This window comes from Poromitra crassiceps (genome assembly GCF_964638095.1).
Source record: "Poromitra crassiceps genome assembly, chromosome: 1".
In the NCBI taxonomy this organism is placed as follows: Eukaryota; Metazoa; Chordata; class Actinopteri; order Beryciformes; family Melamphaidae; genus Poromitra; species Poromitra crassiceps.
In genome coordinates this window covers 125,106,628-125,125,323 of record NC_139623.1, presented here as the reverse complement: position 1 = coordinate 125,125,323, position 18,696 = coordinate 125,106,628, and the positions used below count along the sequence as shown (strand labels likewise).

The window sequence follows — 18,696 nt, the reverse complement described above, 5'->3', positions numbered from 1 at the left end:
TCCACCATTACGTAGTTGATCTGAAGCGACTGGCCAGCCTCTGTGAGTTTGGTGCGCTGGAAGATGAACTAATTCGAGATCAGCTAGCTGAGCAGACTAATAACCCGAAGCTCAGAGAGAAGTTACTACTGATGTCCCCAGATGAGCTGACTTTGGCAAAGGCGGTAAGTATAGCTTTCCAGCTCGAGTCAGCAACTGGCTTAGCATCACTGCTAGCGCCCTCCAGCCCTTTCCCCTCCAGACCCGTGCTACTGACTCAGACAGTCACGCTGCCCACAGCACACTCGGCCTGTGGTAATTGTGGCTCCTCATCACACCCCGACCGAGCCCCAAACCTCTCTGCCATGGGGCAGTGATGTCGACACTGTGGCAAGCGGGACCATTTTGCCCGGGTCTGCCTCTCTGCTCCCACCGCTGACAGCCCACCACCGCATTTGCCTGGCCCACCTGCACTGACGACCATCCATTCAGTGGCCACCACCCCCCAATTGTTGTTGCTGGATACCTCCAAGTCACTCCTAAATCTTTTAACGGTCCGGCGGCTCTTTCCGCGCCGGACGCTCTCCACCAACGCCAAGGATCTGTACGGCTATGGACACTCTAAAATAGGAATGGCGGGCACGATCGCCTTCACTGTATGCTACGGAGCAAGGCCCTCCCTTCATTCACCTTCCAAGTGTAGCGCCATGGGGCCAACCTCATGGGCTTTGATTTGTTTTGCGAGCTGGGTTTTTCCCTCATGGACAATACTGGGGCAGCCATCCCAGACATGATGGAACCAGAGCTTATCCCTATACTCCACACCCCACGCTATCCCAGCTCCGCACCCTGCTGCACTCCCGGGCAACGCCACACTCAACTACCGGCAGCAGCACCCTGCCAGAGCGCCAGGGTCGCGGATGCACACCGTTGGGGGAAGCAGCGGTTTGACAAGAGACGGAGGAGGAGAGTGCCTCCCTTCACAGTACTGGACTGGGTCCAGATTCGCCATCCCAACCTGGACCACAAGCTGCTCTCCTTTTGGTCTACGCTGATGAAGGTCACAGCTCAGCTGGGGCCAGCCACCTTTCGCCTGGCTGATGGATCACGGTGGCACGCACACCGGCTTCGGAAGGCGGCACCACCCCCCATCGCGGACCCAGGAACTGGAGAGTACTTGCCGTCTACAATTGGGCACTTTGATTTTCCTGATGAGCAGCTGCGGGCCCCAGCCGGGCACCCACCTGAGCCGGCTGAACCCCTAGTTTACCCAGAAGCCCCTCCGGCTTGTGCCCGTGTCAGACCAGGATACTTGAAGGACTATGTCCACAAACTTTTGACTCAAGAGTGTTCAGAGCATAGTCTGTTGCATGACTGAATAATCCATATGGCTATGTTGTTGACTGGCGGTCTGCCCAGTTCACCTAGATAGGTTGAAAGCGAACGGAAAATAGAAAGTTGATTGCTATGTTCTCCTGGGTTCCTTGTGGGGGGGGATGTTGTGTATGTGTCACACCAGTTGTAAATGTGCCTTTAAGACAGTCGGGCAGCTTTACAACAGCTGCCGGAAAGTGTCGGAATGTGTGTTGATGTAAGTTGGAGCTTGTGACAGCGTGTTAATAAAATGTTAACAGTTACGTCGTGGTCCACAGTTTATTCAAATGTAGTTATGATTTATTATAACTTAAGTTCGGGAACAAGACCACGCCTTGAGCTCACATTCAACTTCAGGTTCAACCCTACTGTACTTATACACGCCTATCACAACCTCTCCCTCTCTGTCATGTCTCAGTTCTCTCATCAGACCGGCCGTGCTGCTCAGCTAAACGCTTTCCACACTAGTAAACTTCGACAAACGCGTTAATTTCAAAACAATCAACTTACCACGGATACCGAAACACAGTCAATCCACCCGATTCAGACTGTGACCTGTAACCATGTGGTTGCAGCAGTCCCAGCAGAAGTCCCAGGAACTCCAAGCAGGACCCAAGCCTCCTCCTCTTCTCCTTCAGCGAGAGCATTAACAGACCTGTCAACCCGCACGCTTTTTCACAGCATGCACACATTTTGGCATTAAAGTACGCTGGCACGCTATCTATCCCTGGTGTCGATGGAATTGCATTTTTCTTTTCTTTTTTACAGTGCACCTGAACGCAACATGCAAGATACCCACTGAATAAGGGTCCAAATGTTCATGTCATTCTGGCCAATACTCCACTTCTGTTATAACATTTCAGTCTGGAATATGGAATAGGCTATCTTTCAATAATCTTTATGACTAAAAGGCTCAATGTAATCTCATGTGTAAGAAATTACTGTTCTACAGTCATTTCTTGCGGCCCCAGGGCCGGACTCAAAGAAAAACAAAATGACCCCCAAAAACTTGATTCCAACTTTCGATCCCACATCTTCAACCTCAAATCCAACAAACACCTGTCAAGCCACATTCCGCCTCTCCGACTTCTTTATCCACAATTTCGACCCCTTCGAAATGCAACAAGACCAACAACTACCCACGTCACATCCCATCTTAAGGTTCCCGCCGTACTCATACTTGGACCATTCAAACCTTCATACAACCACGTTATTTCGGACCAGCTCACCACGTTTCACACCGAGACCCTCCTTACACCTTAGAGCCGCAATCTCAGCAATGCTCGAAGTCCGTGCTTATCTCTGCACATGGATTTCTCTTGGGGGTCATGATGGAGTCAAGAAGAGTCCCCGTCAGTGACGATGGAGCCTAGAAGTGACCCCATTATGTTCCTCGATTCGCAGTCTCTAAGCACTGTCATCCTTACATATCATTACCCTCCATCCCTATCATTCATTCATTCATCCCTCTTCCCTCGACCCCCATCCATCAATAAATCATTTCAACATATTTGATTGTGGTGTGGTCGTAGTTACTGAACGTGTGTTAAACCATTTTAACGTACACCTGCTGGCCAATCAGAAAACAGTATTTGCACCCAGACCATGGTATAAAATGAGCATATACCACAGCCTGTCACACATATCTAGAAATGTTGATATGCAACATATTTTTGCTTCACACACGTTCAGATTCAATGGATCAAACCTAACATGCCAACATTTTGGCTGGCTGACAGTGATGGTCCTTAGATCACATCCATGCACACACAGTGATCTCTCTCTCTCCCTCCCTCTCTCTCCGTCTCAGAGACCATCACCATCCACCAGATGGTGTCCATCATGGTCTTCTTCATCATCATCATGACCCTCACCATCACCGTCTTCATCTACAGGTGAGGACTGCAGTGCTCCTATTGGCTAAGGTCAAAGGTCACTGCTGTATCACATGTTTAAAAATGACCACTGAGGACAGGAAACAAACAAACACATTGACTTTTTACTTTTAATGCTTTTGTCTCATCTGTTGTTCGTTGGCCTTGTACTTTTTTTAACATCTCAACACACACACACACACACACACACACACACACACACACACACACACACACACACACACACACACACACACACACACACACACACACACAAACACACACACACACACACACACACACACACACACACACACACAAACACACACACACACACACACACACACACACACACACACAGGAGGTTGCGTCTGGAGAAGGAGCTGGTGGCTCAGCTGTGGAGGATCTGCTGGGATGATATCAAGATGAGCAACCTGGACAAAGTGTTGCGCTCAGGCAGCAAGATCACCCTGTCACTGGTACACACACACGCAAACACGCACACGCACACGCACGCACACGCACACACACACACACACACACACACACACACACACACACACACACACACACACACACACACACACACGGTGACTCTGGCTCTGTTCAGAACTGGTTTTAAAATGTGTCTTGGGTGATCTGATCACGAGTGGTCAGCTCGTACGTCAGTTCACTCACACCTGGCATTGAATGGGCAATTTTTTTTTCCTGAGGGCCATACTGACTAACATCAAGTAAGCGAAGGGCCACACATTGGAGATTATACCTCCTCAACTTTTTATAGAGAGATTATTTATTGATTGTTTATTGTGAGATTATACCTCCTCAACCCTCCCTCTCCTCCTCCTCCCTCCTCCCTTTCTGCTGATGATTTTGTAACCTTCTTTTCTAAGAAGGTGGATGACATCAGCTCTTCCTTCCATCCTCCAGATACCGTTAACAGCACTCCAGACTCCAGCTCTGCTTCTCTGCCCCCTGTCAGATTTACTTCCTTCTCTCGCCTTTCTCCCGGCGAGGTGCTTAAACACATCAGCTCTAACCGAGCCACCTGCTGTCCCCTCAATCCAATCCCTTCCTCTCTCCTCCAAACCATTTCCCCTGACCTATCTCCCTTCCTCACTACCCTCATCAATTCCTCTCTGTCCTCTGGTCTTGTTCCGCCTGCTCTAAAGACTGCAAGAGTCAAGCCTCTGCTTAAGCAATCCTCCCTTGACCCTACTGCTATTCAGAACTACAGACCTGTCTCTCTTCTCTCATTCCTTTCCAAAACCCTTGAACGAGCAACGTCCGATCAACTTTCTCTCTATCTATCCCAAAACGACCTCCTGGACCCTCTGCAGTCCGGTTTCAAGGCTTCTCACTCTACTGAGACAGCTCTCCTTGCAGTCACAGAGGCCCTTCGTCACTGCTAAGGCCTCATCCCTCTCCTCTGTCCTTGTCCTCCTGGACCTGTCCGGTGCTTTTGACGCAGTCAACCACCAAATCCTTCTCTCCATTCTATCTGACCTTGGCATCTCAGGATCTGCACACTCCTGGTTTGCTTCCTATCTCTCTAAACAATCATACCGGGTCTTATGGAGAGGATCTCTCTCCAGATCCTGCCCTCTTACCACCGGTGTCCCCCAGGGCTCAGTCCTGGGCCCCTTGCTTTTCCTTCTCTATATCAGATCTCTCGGTCATGTCATCTCATCTCATGGCTTTTCCTATCACTGCTACGCCGATGACACTCAGCTTTACCTTTCCTTCGCCCCCTCAGACACCCAAGTCGAGGCACGCATCTCTGCATGCCTCAAAGACATTAGTGACTGGATGTCTGCCCACCACCTTAAGCTCAATCTTGGTAAGACAGAGCTACTCTTCCTCCCAGGGAAAGACTGCCCTCTAGCAGACCTCTCCATCTCCATTCACAATACCACTGTGCTTCCCTCCCAAACAGCTAAGAACCTCGGGATGATCATTCACAACCAGCTGTCTTGCTCGGCCTACATTGCTGTGACAGCTCGCTCCTGTAGGTTCTCCTTGTACAACATCCGCAGGATCTGCCCATTTCTCACCAGGGAAGCGACACAACTCCTGGTCCAGTCACTTATCATCTCCCGCCTGGACTACTGCAACGTGCTCCTGGCTGGCCTTCCTGCCGCTGACATCCGACCGCTTCAGCTCATCCAGAATGCTGCAGCCCGTCTGGTATTCAACCAACCCAAATTCTCTCATGTCACTCCCCTCTCCCGGGACCTTCACTGGCTTCCCATATCGGCAAGCATTAAATTCAAGACACTGGTTCTGGCCTACAGGGCAGTACACCAGACACTCTGTACCTTCAAACTATGGTCAGGTTCCAAACCTCTCACCGCTCCCTCCGCTCCTCCAACAGTGCGGGACGCCTCGCGCCTCCTCCACTACGGGGGCTCAAAAGTCGCTCATCCCGTTTGCGACTCTTCTCGTCCCTGGCACCCCAATGGTGGAACGAGCTCCCACCTTCGGTCAGGATGGCCGAATCACTGCCGATCTTTCGGAAAAGACTAAAGACACACCTTTTCAGGCTCCATCTTGGCCCTTCTTGGACTAACATCTTTCTCTCTCTATTAAAAAAAAAAACTTTACCACTATTCCTTCAGAAGTTGTAGCTGTCATAGACTGTGTTGCATAGTCGATTTCTCTATTGCTGACAAATGTGTTATTGTAAGTCACTTTGGATAAAAGCGTCTGCCAAATGACGTAATGTAATGTAATGTAATACCTGCCAACACTCCTGATTTTCACGGGAGTCTCCCTATTTTTAACCCTCTCTCCCATTGTGATTGGCAATTTCTTGTTAATCTCCTGATATCATAGTGATACAAATCCAAAGGCTGTAGCAGATGAGATGTATTAACATAATTCTGCCTTTTATTGAGTTATTGGGATTTAGGGTTTTGTTTTTCAACATTTTTTGCAATTCCATCACGGGGCACACAGCGGGCGTATTTTGCCCATCTGTGCATTAGAGTGTCTCCACATGCATCTCAGTTACTACTTGTGATCGGATCTCACTGCCCCGCTTCACAGTACTGTATATGCAATTAAACACGTAGGCTATGCTACATCATTTCTGTTTGCAGACCAAATGTGATGTACACATTTAATACATGTAATACAATGATTTATGTTCGCCCGATAGACATTGCTACAAAGTCACCATTAGGGAGGGGCATTTTGAATAAATTTCCATAATCGAAATTCGGGAAAATTAACGATCAATTAACGATTATCGATAGCGTAATTATATATATATATATATATATATATATATATATATATATATATATATATATATATATATATATATATATTCGGTATACCACCTCCGAATGTGGTCTGAACGATTGGATCTCAATGCGTCCTCAATGCGTCTTGGGTGCGTTCACGCCTGTACTTAGAGCTGTCCACTTGTGATTGGATCACCCAAGACACATTTTAACACCAGTTCTGAACAGGGCCTGTGTGCCTCTCTGTGTCTGTCTACAGAGAGGCTCTAACTATGGCTCACTGATGACCGGAGATGGAAACCTGCAGGTTTTTGCCAAGACTGGATACTACAAGGTGTGTTCTTCTTTACCCTCACCATGATTTGACATTTTGGACCAGGCTGATGTCCCATGATCTTTTGAGTTAGGAATGAATGTAGTGAAAGGAAGGCCTTCACAAGTATAGTACTACAAACATCTGTGAGTGAGTGTGTGTGTGTGTGTTGTGTGTGTGTGTGTGTGTGTGTGTGTGTGTGTGTGTGTGTGTGTGTGTGTGTGTGTGTGTGTGTGTGTGTGTGTGTGTGCGCGTGCGCGTGCGTGCGTGCGTGCGTGCGTGCGTGTGGCAGCTGACCAGGCTTTGTGTTGTTCCAGGGAAACATTGTGGCGATCAAATACACCAACAAGAAACGCATCGAGCTGAACAGGAAGGTTCTGTTTGAACTCAAACATGTGAGTGCCCACCGGCTCACGCTCTACATTTTACACTTTCAAATAATACACACAACAATATGATGACATGGCAATATATCCTCACAAGTAAGAAAAGGGAGAAATGCATTGGACAACAAATAAAAAAGTATGTTCAGTACTAATACATTCATTCAGTTATTAACCCAATAAGATCTGTCATTTCACATTTTATGATGTGTTGTATGCTGATAATGCCCTGCTATACATTGATGACAAAATAACTTTTTTTGAGTGTCAACAGTAGTAAAATGACACAAATGTGAATAGTAATTATTGACTCTGCTTGTGTGTGTCTGTTTGTTCAGATGAGAGACGTCCAGAATGAACACCTGACCCGCTTCATCGGAGCGAGCGTCGACACGCCCAACATCTGCATCATCACAGAGTACTGTCCCAGAGGCAGCATGCAGGTACCTGTCTGCCTGCCTGTCTGTATGTCTGTCTGTCTGTCTGTCTGTCTGTCTGCCTGTCTGGCTGTCTGTCTGTCTGCCTGTCTGTATGTCTGTCTGTCTGTCCGTCTGTCTGCCTGTCTGTCTGTCTGTCTGCCTGTCTGTCTGTCTGCCTGTCTGTCTGCCTGTCTGTCTGTCTGTCTGTCTGCCTGTTTGTCGTTACTTACTTACTTACCATTGCTTTTAACTGCTGACAGCTGTTTCTCAATCACTAACTGGTTTTAAAACATAGATGACTGTAATTACTGCTAAAAGCTGCAGGTCGGGGGGATGGTTCCGTAATACGGATATACTCACAAGAGGGTGAGGTGATGTGTCATGAGAGACGCACGCGTAAGGGGAGCTTACTAGAGCCGTACTCGTTTTAAGCAAGGTTTAGAGAAAAAAAACAGCGTGTTTGTCGACGGACAACAGATGACGCAAGGTACAAGCGGGGGTATGCTTGGCGTCCAAACTGCAGTAATAAAGGACACTGTACCCAGACCTGAGTTTTATGTGTGTGTAGTCATGTTTATAGTCATGATGTCGGGGGACTCAATATAGATAAATTGATTTATTCTATTATGCAAATCCATTGAGTCTTCTATACGTTTTTAGCTCTTTTTGCAACTGTTGCTTAATGCACTTTTTTTTACTATTTTTTTAAGTTTTGTTGTGATGCTTTTAAATGTCCATTTTATTCTCTTCTTTTATTCTTTTATTTTCCTGTCATCCATTTTATGTGAAGCACTTTGAATTGCCTCTGTGTATGAAATGTGCTATACAAATAAACTTGACTTGACTTGTCTGCCTGTCTGCCTGTCTGTCTGCCTGTCTGTCTGCCTGTCTGTCTGTCTGTCTGTCTGCCTGTCTGTCTGTCTGCCTGTCTGTATGTCTGTCTGCCTGTCTGTCTGCCTGTCTGTCTGTCTGTCTGCCTGTCTGTCTGTCTGTCTGTCTGTCTGTCTGCCTGTCTGCATGTCTGTCTGTCTGTCTGTCTGTCTGTCTGTCTGTCTGTCTGTCTGTCTGTCTGTCTGTCTGTCTGTCTGTCTCTGTATGTCTGTTTCTCTCTGTCTGTCTGTTTGTCTGTCTGTCTGTCTGTCTGTATGTCTGTCTGCAGGGGTGGACTGGGATCATAATTCAGGCCGGGCATTAGATGCCAAGGGCCGATACGGGCCGACGTGCGTGCCGTCGTCCGAAGGGCGGCGGCGAAAAATTTGGGCCGTTTGAAGCTCAATGGGCCGTTTGAAGCCAGATTTGGGCCGTTTGAAGCCCAAATTGGGTCATTTAAAGCCAGATTTGGGCCGTTTGAAGCCCAATTTGGGCCGTTTGAAGCCCAATTTGGGCCAAGTCCAATTTTACAATGAGATGCACCCACTTTAACCCTGAATAAAGTAATAAAACCACTAGTAAACCAGTAGGCGGCGCCTGGCCTGCTGTTCAGTGAGTGGCCTGGCCTGGCCTGCAATTTATTTATTTATTTATTTTTTTTGCTGGCCAGGCCACCGGGCATTTACCCGACGTGCCCGATTATGCAGTCCGCCCCTGTCTGTCTGTCCGTCCGTCTGCCTGTCTTTCTCTCTGTCTGCCTGCCTGTTTCTCTCTGTTGGTCTGTTTCTCTCTGCCTGTCTGTTTCTCTCTGCCTGTCTGTCTGTTTCTCTCTGTTTGTCTGTCTCTGTCTGTCTGCCTGTCTGCCTGTCTGTCTGTCTGCCTGTCTGTTTCTCTCTCTCTGTCTGTCTGTCTGCCTGTCTGCCTATCTGATTATCTCTGTCTGTCTGTCTGTCTGCCTCCCTGTCTGTCTGTCTGTTTCTCTGTGTCTGTCTGTCTGTCTGTCTGTCTGTCTGTTTCTCTCTGTCTGCCTGTCTGTTTCTCTCTGTCAGTCTGTTTCTCTCTGTCAGTCTGTTTCTGTCTGCCTGTCGGTCTGTCTGTCTATTTCTCTCTGCCTGTCTGTCTGTCTCTGTTTGTCTGTCTCTGTCTGTCTGCCTGTCTGTTTCTCTCTGTCTGTCTGTCTGTCTGTCTGTCTGTCTGCCTGTCTGTCTCGCTCTGTCTGTCTGCCTGCCTTTCTGTTTCTCTCTGTCTGTCTGTCTGTCTGTTTCTCTCTGCCTGTCTGTCTGTTTGCCTGTCTGTCTGTCTGTCTGTCTGTTTCTCTCTGCCTGTCTGTCTGTTTCTCTCTGTCTGTCTGTCTGTATGTCTGTCTGTCTGTCCGTCCGTCCGTCTGCCTGTCTGTCTGCCTGCCTGCCTGTCTGTTTCTCTCTCTCTGTCTGTCTGTCTGTTTCTCTCTGTCGGTCTATTTCTCTCTGCCTGTCTGTCGGTCTGTCTGTTTCTCTCTGTCGGTCTGTTTCTCCCTGTCTGTCGGTCTGTCTGTTTCTCTCTGCCTGTCTGTCTGTCTGCCTGTCTGTCTCGCTCTGTCTGTCTGCCTGCCTTTCTGTTTCTCTCTGTCTGTCTGTCTGTCTGTCTGTCTGTCTGTCTGTTTCTCTCTGCCTGTCTGTCTGTTTGCCTGTCTGTCTCGCTCTGTCTGTCTGCCTGCCTTTCTGTTTCTCTCTGTCTGTCTGTCGGTCTGTCTGTTTCTCTCTGTCTGTCTGTCTGTCTGCCTGTCTGTCTCGCTCTGTCTGTCTGCCTGCCTTTCTGTTTCTCTCTGTCTGTCTGTCTGTTTCTCTCTGCCTGTCTGTCTGTTTGCCTGTCTGTCTGTCGGTCTGTCTGTTTCTCTCTGCCTGTCTGTCTGTTTCTCTCTTTTTGTCTGTCTCTGTCTGTCTGCCTGCCTGTCTGTCTGTCAGTCTGTCTGTCTGTCTGCCTGTCTGTTTCTCTCTGTCTGTCTGTCTGTCTGTCTGTGTCTCTGTCTGCCTGCCTGCCTGTCTGTATCCTGCTGATTAGTCTGTCTACAGTATCTATATTTTGTTTTCAGGACATCTTGGAGAATGAAAGCATCACTCTGGACTGGATGTTCAAATATTCCCTCATCAATGACATCGTCAAGGTATTCTTCTTCTTCTTCTTCTTCTTCTCCTTCTTTAATCGTTCACTTAGCCATGCCCAAAGCCTTTCCCAAATGTGTTGTTGTTTTAGTTGTCTAACCATAACTACACCAGTACCTTTAGCTGAAAATGTCCCATGGTATGTTTTTGTAAATGGTAAATGGACTGCATTTATATAGCGCTTTTATCCAAAGCCCTATACAATGTGTCTACATTCACCCATTCACACACCGAAGGCGGCAAGCTGCCATGCAGGGTGCTGGCACAGCCATCGGGAGCAATTCGGGGTTCAGTGTCTTGCCCAAGGACACTTCGACATGCGGACTGGAGGAGCCAGGGATCGAACCACCGACCTTCTGATTAGTGGACGACCCGCTCTACCTCCTGAGCCACAGCTGCCCAATTTTGCCATCTTCATGCTGGAGGAATGTTATTTTCACCTCCCCTATTAACTCTAATATTGGCCCGGACCTTTAGTTACCTCAATTACAGAGGGTACCATGCCTTTATTGGAAGCAGACTTATATTAGAGACAGGACTAATTATATTAATAATAATAAATATATTTGCACATATTTTAGTACGAAGCCTCGTTGTTTTCTGATCTGCTTCTGTTGGGGTTTGATAGGTAGCTGTATCTTTTATTTTAATTTTTGATTGCAATGCATTACCGATAATTACGGTAATCTATGATGATAGACTGCACAGACTTCTGCCGTTGTTTTTGCCGTTGTTTTTTCCCCTGCCTGTATTTGGAGTCGGCCTTTATTTGTTCATGTTGACCACGCACCCAGCCATTATCAGAGCTTTTAATTGACTATTGGAGCAAATACAGTAATTTGTCTCTACTACAACAGGTAAATCTGCACTTCAGAGTTGTGAATAACAGTTTATATGAGATCATGTGGTCATGGCTCTACAATGCCCTGTCATGTAATAATAATAATAATAACATCCTGTCATTGTTCTGGTTATGATGAATGGACCCGCCCCCTCTCCCTCAGGGCATGGTGTTCCTCCATAACAGTGTGATCGTGTCTCATGGGAAGCTGAAGTCATCTAACTGTGTGGTGGATAACCGCTTTGTGCTGAAGATCACAGACTACGGCCTGGCCAGCTTCCGCACAGAGGCTGACTCCACCCAGGACGCTCACGCCTACTATGCCCGTGAGTCACCACGCCCGCGGTGTAGTCTGGCTTGCTAGACTATCTCCACACTACGCATTGTACCAGAGCAGGAAAGAGTCTGGCTCAACTCTCATTCTGGTCTAGCGGAAAAAATGCTCCGTTATCTTTACAACCATCCACTGAAAGTACCAAGCAGGCCTGCTTTATTTCACAATCCAAATCTTCGTCAAAACTTGCCATTTTCAGCGTGTAGGTTGCTAGCTTGCTAGCTAGCATTGTTGTTTCACAGCGGCGGAGGCATTTGAGAGCGACAAGCAGGGAGCGGAAAGGGATTTCCCTTCACTCCGACTGAAATGGTCGGAGCCAATGGCAGAGCTTACAGCCTGCTTCCGTTGAGGCAGACTACCGATAGACTACCCGCTGGGTGACCAACAAGTTCCCCGGACAAACACACACTCTGTGATGTCCTATATATTACAGCAATAATCCCTGCCATTTTCATGTAAAATAAATAAATATAATCTGAAATAAAATCAGTCTTCTTGAGCAGCCTCAACATACAGCTTTTTTTGTGTGTGGAGAAATGTGCCTCCTCCCACACTGTGACTCGGGCCCGGCGCCACGAGGGGGTGATAGGGGGCTTTGCCCCCTCAGTTAAATTTTCTGCCCCCTCACTTAAAAAAAAAAAAAAATTGATAGAATAGTTCATCTATAAAGGCCAGTTAGGCAATGTTTGTACCTGGCATGTTTCGGCTGCTGTTTCTGCAGTCTTCATCAAATTTGATCAATTTAAGTTGATGTAGGCTACCCCCTATAAACATAGCTCTGTTGTTTCAGAATTGGCAGGGAAGCGCTATTTGCTGTGCTTTGGTTGTCACAAGGTGTCAGAGATGTAGCTATTTATTAAATTTGAACCTCACTGCATGTTGTAGTGATCATGATGTGAAAAAAACACACACACACACACACACACACACACACACACACACACACACACACACACACACACACACACACACACAGAGAGAGAGAGAGAGAGAGAGAAATCAGCTGCACCCAAGCACACAGCATGCCATGAGCAGAAAGATGGAGACAACGCATCTGATCACTGTATTTCTTTAATTTAATGAACCTGGCACTGACTGGCTATTATTTTGTTTATCTGATCACTTTATTTCTTTAATTTAATGAACCTGGCACTGACTGGCTATTATTTTGTTTATCTGATCACTTTATTTCTTTAATTTAATGAACCTGGCACTGACTGGCTATTATTTTGTTTACTTTTTTTGTCGATTTTGGCAGCAATTGTTTATTCTATGACTTTTCATATAGACATATATGTTCAGAGTGCTCCAGACAGGTCCCGCATTTCACGATATGCAAAGCTCAGCTCTATTAATGCCTTAATCTGCTGCTGTGAAATAAATGTTTTATTTAATTTTGAATAGTAGTCTTTCTTGTGTTGTTATTGCGCTTTTCAGAGGTTATTATGGTTAAAAAGTCCAGAAATAGGCATAGCGGGTATACAACCTATGTTTTACGTTATAAAAATATCATATAAAAAAAAGAAAAAAAAATCAGCTCCCTCCCCAGTTATAACCGCCCCCTCAGTCATTTCATGCTGGTGCCGGCCCTGCTGTGACTATTTACACAGTTTCACTTTCACAGCATGGCAGTTTCATTTGGCATCGCAGCGTTGCTATGACGACCAGTCCTGGGGGTGGGCACATTGAGGGCGTACTATTTGCGGTGGAAAAGCAACAGGTACTATCAAAAATGAGTAGAATAGAGGTGATTCTATGCAATTGAAATGTGCCATGTAACAAGCAACTATTGTCTAAAGAAAACATCAAGGTAGCTTTCATTTACCTGGTTCCACAGTAAATAGTCAGATGATAGAGGAGGCATTAACGGATCACAAGTTACTATGTAATGCATCGCCCCAACAACACTGCACATCAGTCATGATATTTAGGTGTATCCTAACCTCTGGATGGAACCCTTTGTCCCCCCCTCTCAGGGAGGTTGTGGATGGCCCCTGAGCTGCTGAGGCTGGACTGTCCTCCTGCGCGCGGCAGCCAGAAGGCGGACGTCTACAGCTTCGGCATTGTTCTGCAGGAGGTGGCCCTGCGCAGGGGGGCCTTCTACCTGGAGGATGACCCCCTCAGCCCCAAGGGTACACACACACTCGCACACACACACACACACACACACACACACACACACAAACACACACACACACACACACACACACACACACACAAAATGACTTGATTGAAGTGATGGGACTTGACTCTGGGCATTTTCACACCTACCTTGTTTAGTTCAATTGAATCGCACTAGAGTCAGTTAGTTTCCCCCCTTGGTGCGTTTTGTTTGCGGAGGTTTGAATGCAGCAATGGAACTCTGGTGCGCACCAACAACAGCACCGAGATCTCTTTGGAGATTGAGGTCTCCTTGCGGTTCCAAACGAACATCTTCATTCTTCACATGCTGTTTGTTGACTGGTGAAAATGTGTGGATTTTTTGGGGGGATTTTTTTCCCCCCTCACGATTGCAGTCGTTAGCAGCGGTCATATTCTCTAGAGGCAGAATTACTGCTCGTTAATGACACATAATCAGCTCTCTGATGGGTGACGGTCTTTGACTGACAGCTGATCGAAGCATGCTTGGCACATGGAAGTGTCACTCGGGACCTTGTGAATACAGAACAAGTTGAATGACAGAAATTTTGGGGATTCAAGACCAGGTATGGAGAGGTCTCTCCAGATGCGCTGTCTCTTCCGTCCTTCCTCTGTTTATCTGTCTGTCTGTCTGTGTGTGTGTGTGTGTGTGTGTGTGTGTGTGTGTGTGTGTGTGTGTGTCTCTTTCTCTCTCTCTCTCTCTCTCTCACACACACACACACACACACACACACACACACACTCGCTGTCGCCATTACACAATGCCAAATATGCACCGGTTCCGACCATAAACTGTTGCATAATCATATGCATAATGCAACACGCGTGCACGCATTCTTATAATTTCAGCTCAGCTGTCAAAAGAATCTCTGTGAATTTCTATTTCCATCCCGGGAGACAAGTCTCCTGGCCAATCTGGGAGGGTCTGTCTGTCTGCCTGTCTGTCTGCCTGTTTATCTGCCTGCCTGCCTGTCTGTCTTCCTGCCTGTTTGATAAAGACAGTGAGACAGTGGGGGGATGGGTGGATGGGTGGAGGGATTCATAGAGATTTAGTCTGAATCGTGACCAACACTGACTGAGGGGAGTTAGAGACTGAGCGAGACGTGACCAGCAATTACACACTGCCAGAGGAAGAGAGGGAGTGAAGAGAAAGAGACATACCACTCTGAAGCTGGAATCATGGTTCCCGCATCGGCAAGGACCGCGAGTGTCCGTGCGGAAAAGTGAAGTAAAATCAGCCGACACGCCCCTCCACAAGGCTCCTTTGCGTACGGTTTTCGCATGGCCGTGCACACCCCGAATTTTGTAACTACGCGGACACAGGTGGGCGGACAAAGTGGAGTTTGTGTGAATTTTGTAACTACGCGGACACGGGTGGGCGGACAAAGAGGAGTTTTCAAGACTCACGCTCACTTCTGCGAGCAGAAACCCGCACAGAGTATAAAAGCTCCACACGTTTTCTCATCAGGATTCCGTGTCTCTCATTTCCGTGCGGCCGGGCCAAACGTCAAGCATATTCCCAGCTTGAGACCAATGACCAGTGTCAGGCCAGGGTTATTTGACTCGGGTTCAACCCTTATCTTGTCAATTCACACCAAGTCAGTCAACACGGGGTTAATCCCTGGTCATGCCAGTTCAGGTAGGACCCGGATCAACCTGGGAGAGATGCATAACAAGTCAATCAGGCTCATATTCAAATCAGTTCTACAATGATAAGTGGATGGCCCCTTATCTCATGTCACATTCAACATTGTACTTGACCTGATGGGCCCAGCACTGCAACGTCAAACAACACTACTGTGAAGCCATTGATCCATGGCTCAGACTAGTCTGCCCGGGTCTTTTACCTCTAAACTACCCAAATGCCCGGGGTTAACCCATCGACCTGGGAATAACCCTGGTTGGACCTTGGTCTGAAAGGGGTAAAAGAGAGGGAGTGACTCTGAGCGAGAGAGAGAAAAAGAGACATTTAAGGACATCACGTTAGTTTTTTTTGGTCTCCACCCTGTTACCAGCAGTGATGATCAGATCAGCCAATTGGCTTGCAGATTGGTACATTAGCAACACGCTCTCTTTCTTTCCAGTTGTCTTTCCTCTGAGGCAGAACTCCAGACACCAAAACACTGTCCAGAACCACAGGAACTGCACTGCAAATGGACCCACAGGACCACAGTCAGGCCTCATTTATAAGAAACAGCTCTTAATCTAATTTGTAGTGTTCGTGTGTCAAAATCACAACAGCGCTTAGAGACGCTAAACTCGTTCCTGTTAAACCACACGGAAGGGATGGAGAAAAGTTTTGGATTTTGAAAAATTGCATTTGGAAATAAGTCCTGGAACGGTTCAGCATGTAATATCTCTAACATACAGAGCATCCTATCAGTCAAAGCAATATTCTTTCAACTCGAGTATCATCTTACCAGAGAATTGGACATGGCTTCTTCATGCAGTTGACTTGCAGTGGTGGAAAAAAGTACTCAAATATTTACGTAAAGTCGAGCTGAACCCAAAAAAAAAAATATTTTTTTGTATTTCAAATACCTGGGTATTCAGTGCACCTATTTATTACAACCCGTTCTCACTCCGAGCGCGTAGCATATTGACGCTTTGTCCCGTCCCTTGTGCGTCGCTTGTTACTAACATGGTACCCTTGAGCGACCCATTAAACGACTTGGGCTTTCCGACTAAACTCAATGTAAACCCATGGAAGTCATCTTTGACGCTTATGGCAACTGCTCCCCCATTGGCCTAACTGCTCCCCCATTAGTCAACTGCTCCCCCATTAGGGTCTGGAGGAGCTAACCTCTCCCAGGCCCTAACCCTAAACCTAACCTCTCCCACCCCCCATGCCTAAACCTAACCTCCCCCAGACCCTAACCTCTCCCATCCCCCATGCCTAAGCCTAACCTCCCCAGACCCTAACCCTAAACCTAACCTCTCCCACACCACACGCCTAAACCTAACCTCCCCCCAGACCCTAATGGGGGAGCAGTTGACTAATGGAGGAGCAGTTAGGCTAATGGGGGAGCAGTTGCCATAAGCGTCAAAGATTACTTCCATGGGTTTGCATTGAGTTTAGTCGGAAAGCCCAAGTCGTTTCATGGGTCGCTCAAGGGTACTGTACCATGTTAGTAACAAGTGACGCACAAGGGACGGGACAAAACGTCAATATGCTACGTGCTCGGAGTGAGAACGTGTTGTTTATTAATGTATGCAAAGAAAATCACAAAAATCGAATTTCTTTCGTTTTTCACACTTTTTCACATCAAAAGTTCATTTTTCAAGATTTCATTCATACAGTAATCTACAGTTTGCTGACATCACATAGTACTATCAAAATTTCTACCCCATTTTAACCAATCATATCACGACCAATCACGACATGGCAGCTGTCAATCAATCTTTATTTCAGGATAATTTTCTCCTCCAAATGAAGGAGAAAATGGCACAATTTCTAGCCCATAAACTAAACTACTAACTTGGCCAATTGTATTGTAACATACAAAATGTACTAAAAAAACGGTAATGTCTAAGAATGCAAGGAAATGTAACTGGCTCATTAAACTCGCATTCCAGAATAATGTTAACGTAAGGGCCCCACGTAAGAGATTCCAAGCGGGCAGGCAGCACTCGTGCATCGGATTGTCCGCTCCGCGCCACACAGAAGCAGCTGGCTCCCTGGTCCTCTGCGGATCCCACTCGCGTATCACCACTGTCAGGTATAGGATTAGATGGTGTAGTCGTGTGTGGACCCAAATGCAGAAGAAGGGAAGGCAGCAGGCAAGGTAATGCAGGCAAGGCACGCAAGGTTTTTAGGAGCAAAATAGTCTTTACTGAAATTTCAAAAATACAAAATAACAAAAACCACTAGCGAGAGGCTAGGCTAAACTCAAAAGTCAATTTCACAGAGGACCAAAATACATACCACGACAGCAGACAATGACTCGACAAGGACAACACACAGACTGACGCTGGGGACATACCGGACGCGAAACTTGCGCGCATGCGCCGCGCAGCGCACCTCCGCGCAGAAGTCGTTGAAAGTGTCCACACAGAGAGCGCAGCTCACTTTGCGCACTCTGCTCGTCCGCTATATATTTTGCCCCAGATCTCCTGTCTTCGTTATCATGGCCAAGTAAATGACGACATAAATATCTAAAGTAATATGTTTGGGATAACAGTTAATGGCTACCTTCGTTATAAAATGCAATTGCATCATATTTGTCTGTTCTCCTCCCGTTTTCCCAGTGTGTGCTGGTGCTGTTGTAGAGAGAAGGCGAGTCCTAGCTCTCTACTTGTTGCTCCGCAGGCAACGAGCCCCTAGAAGCCGCTCCCCCTCTCCCACTGCTCTTTCTCTCTTTTCACACTTCCAAAGGGGCAATCAACAACATAAATAAACATTATTTTACTTTGAAATTGGTTTTATTTGACGAATGTCCGGTTTCGGAGTTCCTGTCTGCCCTTATCTGATCTGTTCAGCTTGACAGAGTCGCTCACGGGCGCAGACGGCCACGCAGGAAAATAGAAATCCAGGCTGACCTGAGCGGCCCTGAGCGGCCGCTGAGCTGAGCTGAGCGGCGCGCTGCGCGCAATTCGGTGTGGACTGACAGATCTGTTAACACATTCACTGCCAGACGTTTTTTTTTTACTGTAGTTAGCTTCTGCCAGAGGGTTTTTTTGAGGATTCTGGCTCATCTTTCAAGACCCGAGGATTCTTTTCTGCTAAGATTTTGTGAACACACAATATCTCAAAAGAACTAATAGAATGTGTGCTTTCTCTG

General features: G+C 47.0%; 1 protein-coding gene across 1 annotated transcript in view; it reads left to right on the top strand.

The window, feature by feature from the left end:
- Positions 1-18,696, top strand: part of LOC310785201 (atrial natriuretic peptide receptor 1-like) — a gene marked incomplete at both ends in the record, with an annotated part of 143,886 nt that overhangs the window by 111,605 nt on the left and 13,585 nt on the right. The window contains 8 exons of the mRNA XM_083646196.1: positions 3,164-3,248; positions 3,589-3,706; positions 6,735-6,809; positions 7,106-7,183; positions 7,510-7,614; positions 10,532-10,603; positions 11,606-11,768; positions 13,753-13,908. Of these exons, the coding sequence (XP_083502322.1) occupies positions 3,164-3,248; positions 3,589-3,706; positions 6,735-6,809; positions 7,106-7,183; positions 7,510-7,614; positions 10,532-10,603; positions 11,606-11,768; positions 13,753-13,908 (852 nt within the window). The remainder of the gene's footprint in view (positions 1-3,163; positions 3,249-3,588; positions 3,707-6,734; positions 6,810-7,105; positions 7,184-7,509; positions 7,615-10,531; positions 10,604-11,605; positions 11,769-13,752; positions 13,909-18,696) is intronic.